This window comes from Triticum aestivum, chromosome 1A (genome assembly GCF_018294505.1).
Source record: "Triticum aestivum cultivar Chinese Spring chromosome 1A, IWGSC CS RefSeq v2.1, whole genome shotgun sequence".
Classification (NCBI taxonomy): Eukaryota; Viridiplantae; Streptophyta; class Magnoliopsida; order Poales; family Poaceae; genus Triticum; species Triticum aestivum.
In genome coordinates, this window is record NC_057794.1 from 587,178,214 (window position 1) to 587,197,282 (window position 19,069).

At 46.1% G+C, this 19,069-nt stretch overlaps 2 protein-coding genes across 2 annotated transcripts; one reads left to right on the forward strand and one right to left on the reverse strand.

Annotated features, from left to right (window-relative positions):
- Positions 1 to 327: 327 nt before the first annotated feature.
- LOC123182835 (uncharacterized) lies at positions 328 to 4,419 on the reverse strand. The gene is made up of 6 exons (XM_044595508.1): positions 4,353 to 4,419; positions 4,162 to 4,221; positions 3,710 to 3,775; positions 1,958 to 2,118; positions 756 to 851; positions 328 to 669 (listed from the first exon to the last, which is right to left on the reverse strand). Exons 1-6 carry the CDS (start codon positions 4,378 to 4,380, stop codon positions 559 to 561), a joined length of 522 nt encoding a protein of 173 aa, XP_044451443.1. The 5' UTR covers positions 4,381 to 4,419; the 3' UTR covers positions 328 to 558.
- An 11,436-nt stretch (positions 4,420 to 15,855) lies between these two features.
- Positions 15,856 to 17,672, forward strand: LOC123070319 (AAA-ATPase At3g50940). Its single transcript, XM_044493465.1, has 2 exons — positions 15,856 to 16,938; positions 17,067 to 17,672. Exons 1-2 carry the CDS (start codon positions 15,949 to 15,951, stop codon positions 17,514 to 17,516), a joined length of 1,440 nt encoding a protein of 479 aa, XP_044349400.1. The 5' UTR covers positions 15,856 to 15,948; the 3' UTR covers positions 17,517 to 17,672.
- Positions 17,673 to 19,069: the final 1,397 nt, after the last annotated feature.

Below are 19,069 nucleotides of genomic sequence, written 5' to 3' on the forward strand. Positions count from 1 at the left end.
ACCAACCGGCACCAAAGGCCCTCGTGCCTGGACTCGCCGGAGCGGCCACGTGGAGGCCCATCTGTCCCGGTTAGTATAAGAACCGGGACTAAAGGCCTAGGGCATTAGTAACGACCCTTTAGTCCCGGTTCCTCAATCGGGACAGATGGGCCTTATGAACCGGGACAAATGACCCTTTTTCTACTAGTGCATGTGCAATTTTGAGCCCCTTCGCACATGACTTTTTAAAATCGTGTGCGATAGAACGCAACATACCCCACCCACGGATAGAGACAGTTTGGTAAACTGTGTGGGATGGTCCATTTACCAGTGTGCGACGACCCGATCTGTACTAGTGATAATAACAAATCATGATAATATCATATGGAATTATGTCTTAGGCATTGATCCTTGCCACGAATTATTACAGAATAAATGATGGAGTTCGGGGAATCATAAACATATTGCCTCGCAGGATCATACAGTGCGGCTAATGATGATCAATGTAGAGGAGACACAAACACAGGTGGAAATGTGATTTCAATCCTTACCATCGCGGTCGGATTTCTTCTTGCCCTTTCAAGTCATTTTGGATTTCTTCTTGCCTTTTCCGTGGTCCCTCACGATCACATTTTTCACTTCAGTTAGTGCATCGGCCAGCTTTGTTGATGAAATACGCTCGAGTTTGGGCTGGTATACAACGGTATTATTAACGACACTTCAAGGAATGAAAATCGTGCTCACTATGGCTAACACTAGAGAGACAAAATGAAAACCTCTGGTTCCACCGGACAGTTCTGCCAGACGACTGATGGTGGTTTAGCTGGGTAGTCCTCACCATTATTGAAATTCACCTTGTACTTCACGACATCCTGCACACAAACAGAAACTGTCAAATCATTGTTTTCTATTCTGCTAATGGAAAGGAGAATTTATCTACGTGACTTTCATCTATTAGGTGCCACTCATCGTCTCCATCTTCTACTGGTCTAGGCCGACTTACACGTCTCACGCAGCAACACAGCCCATGCTTATGAGTAAACAGTATTGAACATATTGACACATGTGCAGGCACGCGCACAAGCACACCATACCAAATTTGCAATGTTATCTAGTACCCCCCTTTCTCATAAGAAGTTTTTTTAAGTCATACTAAGTAAAGTTTGACGAAGTTTTTCGTCAGAATCATTAACATATACAACATAAAATTAATTTCGTTAAATACCATTAAATATATTTTAATGTGATGTATGTATACAATGTGATATCTATATATTAATATACTTGTTGATAGTGTTTCTAAAAACTTACTCACATTTTACATTGTATGGCTTTAAAAAGAAGTTATAGACTTTGTTTCAGAAACATAGGAAATAATTATAATGGAGAAGTTAGAGCTCGAAAGTGTATCCCTTATAGTAATACATGCATTGTCTCTCCTCATACGCCATGATGTATTATACTGACCGGCGCGATCTATTGCGCCAAAGAGACAAGGTTGTCTTTTGCAAAAAAAAATTAAAAACAAAGAGAGAGAGAGAGAGAGAGAGAGAGAGAGAGAGAGAGAGAGAGAGAGAGAGAGAGAGAGAGAAAGTTGTAGTCAATGCTCAAGTAAATCAACAAATTTTCTATGATACGGTACGTGTCGTATGCCATAATATTGGTATCCTGAACATATATACTCCCTTCGTCCGCGAATAAGTGTACATCTAGCTTTTGTTCTAAGTCAAAGTTTTAAAATTTTGACTAACTTTATGGAAAATAGTAGTAACATATATGACATCAAATTGATATATTATCAAAGTACATTTGAAGATGAATCTAGTAATACTAATTTAGTGCCATAAATGCTTTTACTTTTTCCTATAAAGATGGTCAAAGTTTTAAAACTTTGACTTAAGACAAAAGTTAGATGTACACTTATTCGCGGACGGATGAAGTAGACGTGTAGATCATGACGTATAACGATGAAGCTCACCTCGGCCTTCCTGGAGGACTCAACAACAAAGATGGCCGATAATGACACCTCAAGACCTTTGAAGCGGACGGTTCCACCTCCATCTACATTAATAGCTTGTTGCAGGTTCTGTAGTTTTTCCTCGACGGCCTCCAGGTCTCGTTTCAGGGCGTTGACATATACTGCATGCACACAAGCCGGATGACATGAGATTAATTCTTCTTCAAGAAAAAAGGATGCGCAGCTACATAATTAGCAGCAAAACATACATCAGCTGGAGATAAAACATGATTCGTTTGTTGTGTTTACTCGAGAACTACTTCATTTCAGGATTTAGCAACAATAAATCCAAATGTATTTTAATTACGTGACATGAAGATGCATGATTCGATTTTTATTCAAACAATCCTTTCATTATTATTTTTGTAATTATAAATAAATGTTAATAAGGAATGCGGCACAAAGGCATGAATTAATTTGGCCAATCAAAATACGCCCTATATTTCTGAGAGAGCTAGGGAGCATGTAATGATACTATTATTATTTGCTCGCTTTTTTGGGTGGCATAGAAAAAGGGACTCCCTCCAATCTACAAGTACTTTTCAATTTGGAGAACTTGTCAAAACCCAAACTTTGACCGTCAAGTCTTCTTAAATATTTTGATCGGATGTATGTGAGCCGTGTGAATAAACATGTGTAATTAATACTTTCATAGCACACAATTTTAGTAGGCCTTAATTATGTGTTTGTAGGAACCGACGGAAAATGTTGTCATGTTTTAAAGATCTTCTCCATGACTATTTTGGATCTATTTGGGACCAAAGGGTGTTTACTTTAACCAACTTGATCCCACCAGTAGACCTCAGTGGCTCTTGCGAGAGAGCAAGAGATAGCAGCAGAACACCCACAACCAACCAAGAGAGAAGAGATAAGCTGTGTCTCTATTGGAAGCTCCTTGTTGATCTTCACCAAACTTGTTCATCGAAGACTCAGGTGGTTGGATTGAATTCAAACTTGGTGATTTTGTTCCACACTAAGAGCACTTCAATTTGGCTGGTTGGTTTTGAGGATTGATGGCTCGATTGGAGCACCAGTTTCAAACAGGTTTAGTCAGATCTGTTTGCCGAGAATTCATAGGTGAGCAGTCTTTGGATATTGTCAGTCTAAGGGGCAAATATTGTCGGAATTGACTTGAAATTCTGACAACAGGTTGAGTACTCACGATACTACATATCTAACAAGCTTTGCCCAATTTGGTTGAGCCGTTTAAGAAGAGTCATCTATGAACCGAAGGGGACATAAAGTTTTGATTATTTGCTTACAATTTTTAGCTACCTTTTGTTTTGCTCCTGTTAGGAGTGGTTGCTTGTGCTGACTAGGTGTAACTTGTGTTGCTACTATTGTGATCCTCTAGTGTTTCTACATCAAACCACAGTGTACCCATTTTGCTAATTGTACATGTCGTAGTGTACCGGTTGGTGCCGCAATTTTTACACTTCACATCGAGGAGGTTTACCACGTAAATCATTGTGTCTATTGTGCATGTTATTATTCTACTCCGCTGCTTACTTGTTGCTTGAACTATTCTCGAAGTTCGCTACAAGTTGAGCGGTTTGTTACTATGGCCAACACCTAAAAGAATCAGATCTGAGGAAGAGGAAATAAAAGATGCTAACCGAAGCTTATAGTCGAGCAGATTTTTCCCTCTAGGTTGTTGTTTTCAACTTAATAATGTAGCAGTTAGATCACCTTGGTAGCGAATGCGAGACATACCTTGGAACTTTTGTTTTGCTTCCTGTTGACCATCCTGAGTATCAGTCTTAACTTCCGATGGGCCTTCTAGACAACAGAAAGAGAGGTACGAATTATTTGAATTCGCATGTCATTGATAAATCATATATTGTATTATTTGCCTTATTGGTGAATTGGTGCAGAGTTTTGTTGCTGCCCAACCCCTGAAAGAACCAGATCTGAAGAAGAAGAAAAAAGATGCTAATGGAAGCTTATAGCCGAGCAATTTTTTCCAGACAGCTCTTATTATTTTGGTTCAGTTAAATGATCAAGCAGTTCGACCTCGGTAGCTACCTACATGCTACTTCGGTGCTAACAGCAGTTTAGACTATATATATACAATAAAACTTCTCATATTGCATACTGTAAATAACATCTTCCTAGTATATATTTGTTCTCCCTAGCACAGATCATCAAACGAATACGAGTCATACCACCAGTTTGAGAAGCACCAATCTGAAATCGCGTCCTTTTGATCTCATAGTCCACTGGATCTTGTAGAAAATAGAAGAAAGAGGTACTATTATTGAGTTTGCAGGTATGATGTTAGCAGGCATGTGAGCGATAACGCCTATACTGTATGCTACTAATGCAAAAGGAGACGAGGAAGGGTTTAGGGGCTTACCAGCACCAGTTCGCTGTTGATCCGACATTGTTGCCCAGCCAAGCTAGTTCGCCTCTGGATATGTGCCCTTCTTATAACTTATAAGATCGATCTACGTAGCTGGTTGCAGCTAATGTGACTAATAGAAAACTAGAAAGATCATTTGACTTTCCCTGAATAATTTGCTACAAATACAGACAGTTCTATCAATGGTTGGCGTACATGGGACTGACATAAGGGCCCCATAGTAGATACATGCATATGGCCATATTCCTCCTAGTGTAACAGGCATGCGTGCATTCATGGCTGCCTAAATCCTAGGGGATCCCTAAACTCTTGTTATATGCAAGCAGTTCCTTGTTCAGATTCTTGTTTCATTAATTGTACAATTTGATAGTAGTATCTTCCTAGTTGATCGCATCTCCGCTCTAGTCAAGTCTCCCTTTATATATTTATCCTTTCCGACGTAAACGGATCCATGCATGTGATAAGAAATTGATTTTTTACCCACTGCGCCTACAAATACGCTGAACCGCATGTGTTAATCTCCTAGTACGAGAGTTTGACTTCAAGTAGTACTAACTTGTAGGGAAACTCACTCCATCTCCCGTTCTTGATTGAGGCAGCACGTCCTTCGTCATTTGCTGTCGTTATACACTGACGACGTAGTGGTTTTAACAAAACCCTGCGCTGAGCTTGAGGTCATCGGCGGCAGTTTGCGCTGCCTCTGGCCTAACGGTAAACTACGAAAGTTTTCTGGCTATATTTGCGATTAGGCTTTGCTGGACGAGGTTCACCCTGTGCTGGCCTGCCCAATCTTGGATCTACCATGCAAGTTCCTAGGCCTTCCCCATTAAAGTTTCAAGCTCTGGAAGATCAACGTGCAACCACTCATGGACAGGCCTGCGAAGAAGCTTCACTCTGGAAGGCTAGGTTGCTCACAAAGGATTGAAGGGCGTTTGTCCAATGTTACATGTTGTGTTCACTTGAAGATATACGAGAGTTTGAATTCGAGGAGTACATTTTCGAACTTCCTGTCTGGCGATAGAGGCAGGCCCAACTAACTTTTGGAACTTCTTTTTCTTTGCACGATGGTCTGTAGTTCTGTACGAACAAAGATTCGCGTAGTTCGCCTCTGGATACATGCCATTCTTATAAGACTGCTCACAGTGGGGAGTAACATAGAGTAGTAACTTGTCGATGTTACTAGTTTATGTTACTACCTTCATAGTGGATAGTAACATATGAGTGATATCATGAAAGAGTTCATTTATTAGGCTATAGACTCATTATGCCTTGAAATATGTGATGTTACAGTAACTAGCTAAGTTACCACAAACCCCTCTCTCCTCATTACTTAGCCGCCACATAAGCAATCTTGTATTGAAATGTGTGATATTACTATTTAAGTTACTCCCATTGTGACTAGTCTAAGGTCTACGCAGCTGGTTGCAGCCAATGTGACGAATAGAAAACTGGAAAAGGATCATTTGACTTTCCCTGAATAATTTGCGAAAAATGCAGACAGTTCTATCTATGGTACATGTACACGGGACTGACATGAGGGCTCGGTAGAAGATACGCACATATAGCCATATTCCTGCTAGGGTGACATACATGCATGGCATGTGAAAATATCCATTTAATGTTTATTTGTTAATCTATTTATTCTTGTTGAAGCACCAAACAAACAAAGGTATTGCTAATTCCCAGTATCTAATAATTAGGGCTCCTCTGATTCAAAGAAAATTTATAGGATTTCTGCTGATTGAAATCCTTAAGATTTTTTTACTATATTGGTCCCTTGATTCATAGGATTAGATCTCATAGAATTTTTTTTCTACAGAATCTTTTGTACTACATTTCATAGGAAATCTAACATCCGCTCCAACCACTTTTTAAAATTCCTTTGTTTTTACTCTGGCATCAAACACTCATTGCTAATCCTATATTAGATTTCAGTGGACATGTCACTTCAACCCTATATTTTTTCTATTCTTACATTTTCAAAATCCTACGAAGCAAAGAGGCCCTTAACTTAGTTCTCAATGGACTCCCACATCTTTAGATTACTTCGTAAGTGGTGCTAGCATGTGAGTTGCATATAAGTTTCAACTACGACTTCTGCAGCAAAAGTCCTACGGAAAACTACTACAGGCTGGTTCTACAGACGGATTTGTCCTTCTCTCCACCGTAGATTCTCCTCCTCATGATTTTAACTGACCCCACTTCCTGATTTTAATTGGGCCAACATCAGCCCGTAACCTCCTTTCTGTAGTAATTCTCCCGTAGATGTAGCAAAGCTCCTTCTGCAGCTGTACATGGCTGCAACTGGGAACTTAGTAGTTGCACATGGTTTGCAACTGAGAAAAATGTCCTGAACCGTTGGATTGCGTCGTGACTCGTGCTAGCATAGTTTAGTTGCATGGGGTTCGGAACTGAGATTGCATGACGTCACCTGACCGAGAAATAAGTTAATTTTAAGTCAACTGAGAATTAGTCACTCCCAACCAACAAATCAAGTATACTCTTCCCGTTCCATAATATAAAAACATTTTTACACTAGTGTGATGTCAAAAAGGCACTTGTATCATAGGACCGAGGGAGTTGTTGGCAAGGAATGAATGGAGAGGAATTTCACCAAAAAGATCTTCCAGTTAAAATTTAGTCCCATTTTGCCACAGATTGTAGTTGCGCATTCATTTCATTTTTTTTCTTAGAGAGTTTGGCGATTCCAAGATTTAACAACTTGCATGGTGCACCACATGTTAGGACAACTTCAACGCATGACCTCAAACGGACGTTCGCTCCGTTCAGATTTCGTCCGTTTAAATTGGAAAACGAACACATCCGTCTGCTTGCGGTCGTCTGTCGGTACGCCCAACCGGCCCGCCCCGCCGCATCCCAAACCGTTTGCATTTATGGACTTCGATTTTGGCCTCAAAAAACCCAAATAAACGTTGCAAATAATATAAAAACATAAATGTAAACATTAAACGCCACACGTTCATAGTACCCAAGTTCAACAAAATTCTTAATTAAACAAAAACATAAAATAAACTAGATAAGGTCCGTCACCAGTGAGGCCGCTGTCGTCTTGAGGAGCCGCCATCCTACTCGTTGTCTTCGCCGGGGAGGTCGACATATGGAGGTGGCTGCCAAAGATGGACTGGCGGCCCCTACCAGCCGGAGGCGCCTGCGACGCGAGCACCACCTCCTCCTGTAGCTCTTGCTCCTGTTCTGGTGATCGCAGCGGCATGGCTGACCATGGGCCGACACCCACCGAGTCAGCCATTTCTGACGCCGTGCACGACCAGCTCCACCGCCAGCCCGCCAGACGCGGGTTCCATGCGGCAATTAGCGGCCACTCCACCAGCTCCTCCTTGACGGCCATGTCTAGCTCCAGGATAGCCACGTCGCCGACCGCTGAGAGGGCCAACTGGGTTTCTAGACCCTCCCATTGCCGCTCGTCGTGGGTGTTCATGGAGTCCTCCATGACTCGCATCATGAGCGTGGCTGATACGTCTTCAATGTATCTATAATTTTTTATTGTTCCATGCTATTATATTATCTGTTTTGGATGTTTAATGGGCTTTACTATGCACTTTTATATTATTTTTGGGAATAACCTATTAACCGAAGGCCCAGTGCAAATTGCTGTTTTTTTGCCTATTTCAGTGTTTTGCAGAAAAGGAATATCAAACGGAATCCAAACGGAGCGAAACCTTCACGGGGATCTTTTTTGGAACAAATGCAATGCAGGAGACTTGGAGTGGACGTCAAGGAAGCAGCGAGGAAGCCACGAGGCAGGAGGCGCGCCCAGGGGGGCAGGCGTGCCCCCCACCCTCGTGGGCCCCTCATAGCTCCACCGACCTACTTCTTTCACCTATATATATTCTTATAGCTTCAAACCATCGGGGAGAGCCACGGAACACCTTTTCCACCGCCGCAACCTTCTGTACCCGTGAGATCCCATCTTGGGGCCTTTTCCGGTGCTCCCTCGGAGGGGGATTCGATCACGGAGGGCTTCTACATCAACACCATAGCCTCTCCGATGATGTGTGAGTAGTTTACCACAGACCTTCGGGTCCATAGTTATTAGCTAGATGGCTTCTTCTCTCTCTTTCAATCTCAATACAAAGTTCTCCGCGATCTTCTTGAAGATCTATTTGATGTAACTCTTTTGCGGTGTGTTTGCCAAGATCCGATGAATTGTGGGTTTATGAACTTGATTATCTATGAATATTATTTGATTCTTCTCTGAATTCTTATATGCACGATTTGATATCTTTGCAAGTCTCTTCGAATTATCAGTTTGGTTTAGCCTACTAGATTGATCTTTCTTGCAATGGGAGAAGTGCTTAGCTTTGGGTTCAATCTTGTGGTGTCCTTTACCAGTGACAGCAGGGACAGCAAGGCACGCATTGTATTGTTGCCATCGAGGATAAAAATATGGGGTTTATATCATATTGCTTGAGTTTATCCCTCTACATCATGTCATCTTGCCTAAAGCGTTACTCCGTTATTATGAACTTAATACTCTAAATGCATGCTAGATAGCGGTCGATGTGTGGAGTAATAGCAGTAGATGCGGAATCATTTCGGTCTACTTGTCATGGACGTGATGCCTATATTCATGATCATTTCCTTAGATATCATCATAACTATGTGATTTTCTAACAATTGCTCGGCAGTAATTTGTTCATCCACCGTAATACATGCTATCTTGAGAGAAGCCACTAGTGAAACATATGACTCCCGGGTCTACTTTACATCATATAAGTTTCTAATCTACAATTCTAGTTTACTATTTATTTTGCAATCTATACCACAAAAATACCAAAAATATGTATCTTATTATCTTTATCAGATCTCACTTTTGCAAGTGGCCGTGAAGAGATTGACAACCCCTTTATCGTGTTGGTTGCAAGTGGCCGTGAAGAGATTGACAACCCCTTTATCAGATCTCACTTTTGCAAGTCTCCTACTGGATTGATACCTTGATTCTCAAAAACTGAGGGAAATACTTACGCTACTTTGTTGCATCACCCTTTCCTCTTCAAGGAAAAACCAACGCATGCTCAAGAGGTAGCAGTGGCCTCCTCCTCCTCCTCCTCCTCCTCCTCCTCGGTCATGGGAGGTGGTCGTCGCGGGCATAGGGACGGAGACGGTGTCAGCGTGATGCTGCGCGCACGACTACGTCCACACATTTGGGGCGGGCTGTCTGCACGAGTAGGACACAGGCAGAGCGGGCTCCGAGGACGACAACAAAAAAGGACTGCCACCGCAGGCCGTGCTCGTCGTGGAGCCATGTATCCCACATCGCCGAATCAATGGCGTACCTGAGGTCGTAGAGCAGGTCTGGTGGCAGGCGGGAGCGGCACCGGTTGATCTCGTCGCGGCGGGCACGACCACGCACCGGCACTGGTGGGATTGGCACGCGATCAACAGAGAGATGCCAGTTGTTGGGGGAGGTGGACATCTCCCCACAGGAGTGGCGTGGCCGTCTCCTAGTAGCGCTGGCAAATGGCGGCGTGGACGTACGGCCTATTGCAATGTGCGACTATCGCCGACGCGATCTCAAATGAGGGCGGAGTAGGTGGTGCGGGCGGCACGGACCTGGTGGAGTGGCGGCGACCAGAGGAGGAGCCGGCCTCATGGTCGTGCTTCCCCTTGTTGATCCAATGCCAGCCCATGGCACCGGCGGGAAGGTGGATGCGACTGCGGCGGCGGCTAGGGTTTGCTCGTGTTGGGGCTCGAGGAGGCAGGCCGGCCAGGAAGTGAAAGTTGTGGATTGGCCGGTCTGCGGCTTCCAACAGCTAGGTGACTAACAGCCGGGGCCCGCCACGCGTGCGTATTCATTTTGGGCGGTGGGGGTAGGTGGACGGCCGCCATGCGTCCCCGAGGCGAACAGGGAGCAAGCGTGTTCTCATCGGTTCGATGTTCGTGTTGACCGGATGTCAAATGGATAAAAAAATGTGGATGCAGTCGCGCGTTAGGCTGTACGGTCTGTCCTATTTGGTCTCAAATGGATAAACGCGAACTTGATGGGATCATGCGTTAGATTTGGCCTTAGTGTCCAGGATTCTCACAAAAGCTCTTGTTTTCCTGCCTAAAGTAAACTCTTGTTATATCCAATCAGCTCCTAGTTCAGATTCTTCTTCATTAATTGAACATATTGATATCTTCCCAGTTGAGCGCACCTCATTACCCTAGTCAAATCGCCCTTTATGATTTTTTTTCTTTCCGACTTAAACGGATCCATGCATGTAATAAGAATTAAAAAAATTAGCCACTGTGTAGAGATAAGCAGTCGGAGATACATAATCTTCGATTATGAGATTTTGACTTCAAGTACGCTATCCTCGTCGTGGAGTGACAGCGCTCCTGTATCGATGGGCTTCGTGTCGATGGCGGTGTAGGTGTCCCACCTCGGCCGAGCATCAAGGCGATGTAGAAGATGCCCGCCTTCAGGCGGGCTCCGTGTCGACCACGGTGCAGAAAAAAAAGCACGCCGACCTCAGGCGGGCTCCAAGGCCATGTAGACAGCACATGTCGTTGCCTTGAAAGAAGGGTGCACCAGGGGTTACACAGCCCCGACACATCGTCGCCGGTGGTGAATCCGGCATAAAGGAATCGTCGAGGGTTGAGTCAGCCCTAGCGTCGTTGTCTTCAAGGCAGGCCGACACGTGGAAGTCAGGCGGAGAGTGCGCCGGGGGCTGCACGACCCCGGCACGCCGTGTCCTGGGTGGAGAGTGTGCCATGGGAAACATGACCCCGGCACGCCGGCGGAGAGTGAACCAGGGGCTGCACACAGCCCCGGCACACCGTCGTCCTTGTCCTTGAGAGAGTCGTCGATGGTGGAGAGTGCACCCCGGTGCATCATCGTCGTCCTCACGGGAGTCACCAGTGATGGTCCGGCGTGAATGATCGCCGTGGGTTGCACACAAAACGACAACCCTGGCTCGTCGTCGTCGGTGATGGGTCTGGCGTGAAGGATCGCCAGGGGCTGCACACGAAACGGCAACCCCGGCGCGTCGTTGCTGTTGGTGAGTCCGGCGTGAAGGAATCGCAACTGATTGCGCACGAATGGCAACCCCGGCGCGACATCGTCTTGAGCGAAGGGCGCACCATCACGGTCGCGCCGTCGCCGGTGACGAGTCTGGCATGAAGGGATCGTCGAGGGTTGCACACTAACGACAACCCCGGCGTCGTTGTCGTCTTGAGCGTAGGACGCACCATCGTCGTCGCGCCGTCGCCGGTGACGAGTCCGGCATGAAGGGATCGCCGGGAGTTGCACACGAACGGCAACTCCGGCGGCGTCGTCTTGAAGGTAGGCCGGCACGTGGAAGTTGTTGACGGAGAGTGCACCGAGGGCTGCGCACAAGCGGCAGTCCTAGCCCGTCATCATCGTGAGCGTGGGGCGCACCGAAGGCTTTGCACACAGCGTAACCCCAGCTCGTCATCGTTTGAGCGGAGAGCGCACCGGGGCTACCCAAACGACAGCCCGGCAGGCCGTCGTCTTGAAGGAAGGGTGCGTCAGGGTTTGCGCATGTGCGGTAGCCCCGGCACGTCGTCATCTTCAGTAGCAAAAGATAGAGGGCGGCTGGCTCCGTATCCGGCCGTGCGGCCGTAGCTTCGCTCACCATCATCGAGAGAGGTGGAGGGAAACGAGAAGAGATTAGAAGAGAAAGGGGAAGAACTAACCATGAAAGAAGATGATCGTCATCTCCACAGACACTTCACCGGCCCGCGGCGCTCGCTCGCTGGCCTCCTGCACAAGGAAGAAGCCTTCGGCTGCCGAACTTCTACTCCCATACGCAGACGGGCCACGAGGCGAGCTCGTACCCATGGATGGATGTGCACGTCCATCTGGCCGTGCCTCCCTGCATACGCGCTGCCCGCGCCGAGCCGCGTGCATGTTGCCGGGCGAGCGCCCCGCCGCCACGGACACGCCGTCTCCTCTGGCTCCTCTGCCCGCGAGAGTTCTTCTCCTGGGTGCTTCGTGCTGGCTGTGTATTTACAGGTGGAAGGTAGGGCGCTGCGCCTTGCGCCCCAGCCGGCCGATCCGATCTTCTTGGAAGAGATATGGACGGAAGCGGTTTAAGATATGTCCGTTGATGCTTATCTTTCAACCTGTGGCACACCCATGACCAATTAAGCATGTAATGTATGGCACGTCATTGATCGGGTATTCGGGTATGTATTCATACACCGGCAGGGTACTTGAATCGCGTACGCCCTGACCGAGACGGGTACACCCACGATAGTTGCATCAAATCTTACTGCATGCATGTGCTAGCAACGTGGGTAGTTTTGCCATGCATCAGCACATGTACGTACGAAGCGCAATATGCATGGCCATGCAGTGCAATTGCAGCCCAACGTACACATACATCAAGAACTTGGGATAGCTAATTAATTAACCCCGGCCATTAGTCCATAAAAATATCTTCCGCTCAGGATTTTCAATGTACGGACACTGTGCACGTGTATGATACACATGCAATAATCATGGGCACTTCCTGCTCCACAAAAAGAAAAAAGATAAAGATCATAGGCTTCTCCTCAACTTATGAGGAGTGGGAGAAAAAGATGTTGGTACCCATTCTCCTTAGTTTCGACTATATGTAGTACAAAATCTCGTCAAACAGGTAGAAGTTTTAGGTGGTCCGTGGACATCTCTGTTCGTCCTATAATTTCGTTATAATGAATCCGAGGGGGAACCCTCTTATGCTTTAAAAAAAACTAGTAGTAAGTGAGTGAAGTTGACGACGATCGATCGGGCGATGCGAAAATACGATGGACGGTCGACAGACACGATGGTAACTTAGCCTCATCAATCATGTCGCTTTTTCCAACCAAACAACACGACGACAGTAGCCGTCCATCACGCATACCGGAGTATTTGGCACCTACTACTACTGGAGTAGTACGACGTTGACCGGCCTCTAGCTTGGTCCATGCGCGTGAGCTAGCCAGCATGGGTGAGAAAAAGCATAACATCTATAATATCAAATATGTATACTATGAAACTACATTTGTAATGAATGTAACAACAATTTTGATTTTGCATTAAGAATGTCAATATACTTTTCTATAAATTTGATCAAAGTAGAGATACTTTAATTTCAAACAAAACTAATATGCAAACTAAAAAGACCGAAGGGAGTACTGCATACAAGAATGGACAAAAGCACGGAAGTAGACACAAGAAAGAAACCCGACGACTCAGATTCGTTTTCCACGAAGGAAACTTGCGGCGCGCCATCCATTCCATTCCATTCCGTGCGAGGAGGAAAAAGTAGCGCGCGCCATCACGCACGACCAAGATGACAGGCTTGGTTGGATGCCCAGGACGCGCACCACTCGCTTTCCACCACTTCACTTTACGAATTCCGCGTCCATCTGAAACGAATCCACACTCAGAAAATACGTACTCGTTATATGCAAAAGTGTACACTACTGTACTCGCACAACACCGCATGATTATTACTTAGGGCATGTACAATGGTGGCATATGTATACATATGCCCCATGACAAAAAGTAATTTGAGGCATCTACATTTATTTTTTCTTTCTAATGCAAGCTATCACTAATATGTATACATATACTTTTTCTCTTTAAGCACCCGCCTCCTGGAGAGGATCCTGCTTCCCTATCCAAACCTACTTTACGTCATATCCGATCCTACATGGCATGCGAGCCATCACCTTAAGGCTATGCACTGTACACACCCTTACCAAAGGTTCCAGTAATTAATTACAGTTTGCATGAATAATCGGTCGTGATCGCGAGTAGTAGTTAGCGTGCAAGGCAGAGGGAGAATACATAAACTGCTGTGCTACCGACAGCGACGCTTGACAAGGTACGAAGGAAGGATGTATCATCCACGGCCGCCCGTCGAATCGCATCACCTATCAACCACGACGACGACACTTTCCCTGTGTGTCCACATGAGCATCAGCATGAGGCTGAGCTGAGCGTGGAATGGAATTTCAGCATGCAGGTGAAGATACCTTGACGCTTTCAGAAACAAACCGAGCCTCGACGCTTTCCCTGTCCACACGCTTGGTATTCGCCGGTTTTCCTTGATTAACAGTATCATATAGTACGGTTTTTGGGGCCGTTTCTTCTATTAACCGGATCAACTCTCTTTTTCTTAATGCAACCGGATCAACAACTACCTCCGTACCGGTGTATAAGTCATTCGCGTAATTCTAGGTCGATAATTTAACTATCTAAATATGTATTATATGTGACAAAAAATATATATTTAAAAACTACATCCGTGTGAAAATCTAGTGGTATACTTTTCATGACATATAACACATATTTAATTCCTTAAATCGATGACCTAGAACTACGCGAATGACTTATACACCCGGACGGAGGGAGTAACAAAGATCCATCAGGCGACTCAAAAGACAAGGAGAAGACGGACGGCAACAAACGTAAGCCTCCCTCATCATCATCCTCGCATTCCACACCTGACCAGCAATCCATCATTCTCATTTCAGTTGCACCACATCGACCATGCCTTGGTCCGTGCGCGCCCACGCGTGGAACGGAATTTCAGCACGCACGCATTGACGGTGAGTGGAACGGACAAGTCGTTTTCGACGAACAAAAACAGAAAAAAGGCACATCACCTGCATGCATGCATGCATTTTCGGCTGTCTTGTGAGTTGTGTCTACCACCTCACCCTCTGTGCTTCTGCTCCTTTCCAGAAAACCGACTCCGTTTCCAACCAAGGCCTCTTTTGGTTCGGAGGAATGTCATAAGATTTCTATAGGATATAATTTGCATAGGAAAATTTCCTTTAAGAACCTTTGGTTTGTAGGAATGGATTTCTATTCCTATGTAGGATAGGAATCAATCCTTCATATTTTGAAGGAAAAAAAACATTAGCTAAGACTCAATGAAAAAATTCCTATCATATGCATCAAATGATATCTTTTTCTCTATAGGAATTGAGATGCATGTCATCCTACTTCCTATGATTTTCCTATTCCTACAACATTTTTATCCTATGAACCAAAGGAGACCCAAACTTGCGCCGCACAGCTATCGACCACGAGGGAGGAGAAAGTTGTGCGATCCCGAAGAAGAAACTGGACAACTTGGATGCCAAGGAAGCAAGCAGAGTACGCCCACTTTCAGTTCCCCCGATCGCTTTTCCGTGCTCCATCTGAAACGAATAATCCACAGGGAAAAAAGAATACTAACTAAAATCAGTACAGTGGGTGATTCAGATGCAAAATGCTCTCTAATTGATTTAATTACCAGAGAATCAATCAATTGATGCCTCAGTCAGAATATACATATATACAGCACAAACCAGAACATAGTCCACATGTTGCCTAGAGGTGTGATTATGCTACTCCCTTTTTCTAACCAACATCTCTCACGCTGCTAAGTGTGATCTTATTCCTTCCTTCACAACCTCTACCTTTGAGAGCAAGAAACATCACCCACCCTCCACTCCAATCCACCGCCTATAAAAAAGACCCACTGATCACTTCATTCGACACAAACACCCACACCCGTTAGGTCACCCCTGTTCCACATCAGGAACAGGGATCAAAACAGAGTCCAAGAGAGCTTCAGGACCCATGGCGCCGTCCTATGACAAGACCATCGCGACGGCGGCCTCCCTCGCGGCGTCCCTCATGTTGGTCCGCAGCCTGGCGAGCGAGCTGCTGCCGTCCGAGGCGCGGGACGCGCTCTCCTCGGCCCTCAACAGCCTCCGCTCGCGCATGACATGGCAGCACACCATCGTGATAGAGGAGACCGAGGGGTGGTCCGGCAACCGCGTCTATGGCGCCGTCAAGGCGTACCTGGCCACGCGAACCAGCGCCACCCTCTCCATGCAGCGCCTCCGCGTCAGCAGCTCCGACGAGGAGGGCCCCGACAGCAAGATGGTGGTCAGCATGGAGGCCGGCGAGGAGATGGCGGGTGTGTACGAAGGCACCGAGTTCAGGTGGTACCTGGTGACCAGGGAGGTCAAGGGCGACCCGAACAACGGCAACGGCGGGGCGCGGGAGGTCCGGTCCTATGAGGTGAGCTTCCACAAGCGCCACAAGGAGAAGGCGCTGAAAGAGTACCTGCCCTTCATCGTTGCCGCCGCCAAGGCCATCAGGGACCAGGAGCGGAGCCTCAACATCTACATGAACGAGTACGGCGACGAGTGGAACCCCATCGACCTCCAGCACCCCTCCACCTTCGACACGCTCGCCATGGACATGAAGCAGAAGCGGGCCATTGTTGATGACCTCGACAGGTTCATCAAGAGGAAGGACTACTACAGGAGGATCGGCAAGGCGTGGAAGCGTGGGTACCTGCTGTACGGCCCGCCGGGCACCGGCAAGTCCAGCCTAATCGCCGCCATCGCCAACCACCTCAGGTTCGACATCTACGACCTCGAGCTCACCGGGGTTGACTCTAACTCAGACCTCAGGAGGCTCCTCGTCGGGATGACCAACCGGTCCATTCTCGTGGTGGAGGACATCGACTGCACCATCGAACTCAAGCAGCGGGAGGAAGCCGACGAGGAACCTGCCACCAAGTCCAGTCCTACAGAGAAGAAGAAGGCAGAAGACAAGGTAACTTTGCATTTTTGCAGAATGAATACCTTACGTCTATGCACAAACCTCTCTGCTTCTCCATTTTGACAGCTTTCTTTCTTACCTATGCTGATGGCAAATTAATTTGGTTGCTGTCTGCATAACAGGTCACATTGTCTGGGCTGCTCAATTTTGTTGATGGCTTGTGGTCGACAACTGGGGAGGAAAGGATCATCATCTTCACCACCAACTACAAGGAGCGTCTCGACCCAGCACTCCTGCGGCCTGGCAGGATGGACATGCACATCCACATGGGGTACTGCACCACGGAGGCCTTCCGAATCCTTGCCAACAACTACCATTCCATCAACTACCATGCCACCTACCCAGAGATTGAGGCGCTGATCCAGGAGGTGACGGTGACGCCTGCAGAGGTCGCCGAGGTTCTGATGAGGAACGACGACACTGATGTTGCCCTCCATGATCTTGTCGATCTTCTGAAGTTAAAGAAGAAAGAGGCCACTGAGATCAAGTCTGAAAGTGTACGGGCGGGGGAGAAGAAAGATGACAAAGGGGTGGTGCTGAAGAATGAGTTCGCAGAAAACGGAAGCAGCTAGGAGTGCGGAAACTGACGGTGACCAGCGACTACGCGTGTATCATGTAGATAGGTCGTACTGGAGATCCATTGGAACATATGTTGATCATTTTAACAGCTAATAACATTACATTTGTTGTAGTGGTTCGGCGCACTTGTCTTTAACTTGACACAATGTGCTTCTAAATAATTATGGAAGTGGTGTTGCAACAAGTTACATAGATGCAAACTTGACATCTTGCATAAGATATTGGCAAGATGATGCTAGCTACTGACAAGGAATGATGGACACTCTACTTAATTAGCCAGGTAGATAAAGTAGTATGAGTAGTAATCTCATCACTCCTCCCCCAAAAGGAGACGCGTAGCCAGCCACCAGAGTCACGAAGCATATAGCTGCGACGGCGTACGTCGACCGGTCTTTGGTCAGAGCAGGCCATGTGTGGAATTCCAGCATGCAGGCGGAGTTGAATGACGGTGGAATGAAGTTTGACAAACTAAAGGTGCGCATAATGTACACCGCATACACGCACCGACTCACCCCAGCACAAGTATAGGCTAGAGAAAGAGTAGGCTTGCAAGGAGGACGTACGCACCTACATTATTTTCTTCTTCTGCTGCTGCTGCTCTGTCGAGAAGCTAATTGAGCAAGCAAGAAACTTGGATGCCAAGGGAGCAAAGTAGCTTTCCATTCCACGGGCGCTTTACAAATCTGGCGAAACGAGAACCCCAGCCAGCAAAAGAAAAAGGAAAGAACCAATGAATGACTAGCTCAAAACATTGTCATTCACAAGAACATAGTACAGGTGAGTGCTTGATAATTTAGCCAAGAAACAATCAATCGAATGCTCTGCCAGGAGGGTAAATTATCATATCGAGATTCCAGAGGAATTAATGAAATAATTAATCACTACATCTGTGTACTCATATACGATGTTACCTTTTGGTAAGGAAGACCTCTTCTTCATGTGGTGGTTTGAAGTTTGAACAACATGCCTGGTCTATGTATGTAATACTATTATTCAGACATCTTCCTTTCATCAGCCAGTCAACCAAGCACCCAGACCCAGTGCGCAGCACGAATTTGGCCATCTACCTGAAAAGAGTCGTCAGAATTCTTTTCATACAAAAAATTAGCAAAAATACCACAGATTCAGAGAAAAATACCACAGTAATATTCAGTAGGTGATTCAGATGCAAAATGCTCGTTAATTATCAAAGAACCAATATATTTTGATGGCTCAGAATATATATACTAGTACAACCGTAACATCACATGTTACTAATAAGTGCCACTTACAGGCTGCATCAAACAATCTACCTTTCTAGGGGGGGATTAATTAATTGATGTGGAAGGAAGCCAGTCCAGATTTGCTTGGTGATGTTGATGCTACTAACTTTTTCTAACAAAGACCTCTTCTTCTCTGTTAGGTGTGATTTGCCAAGTCCATTTCTTACTCCCTTTACTAAGATAAGAGGAAGAAACACCTCAATCTGTCAATCCCACCCACCCCACTCCAATCCATCTCACCTATAAAAACCCACTCATCCCCCAACCTCATTTCATTCAACACA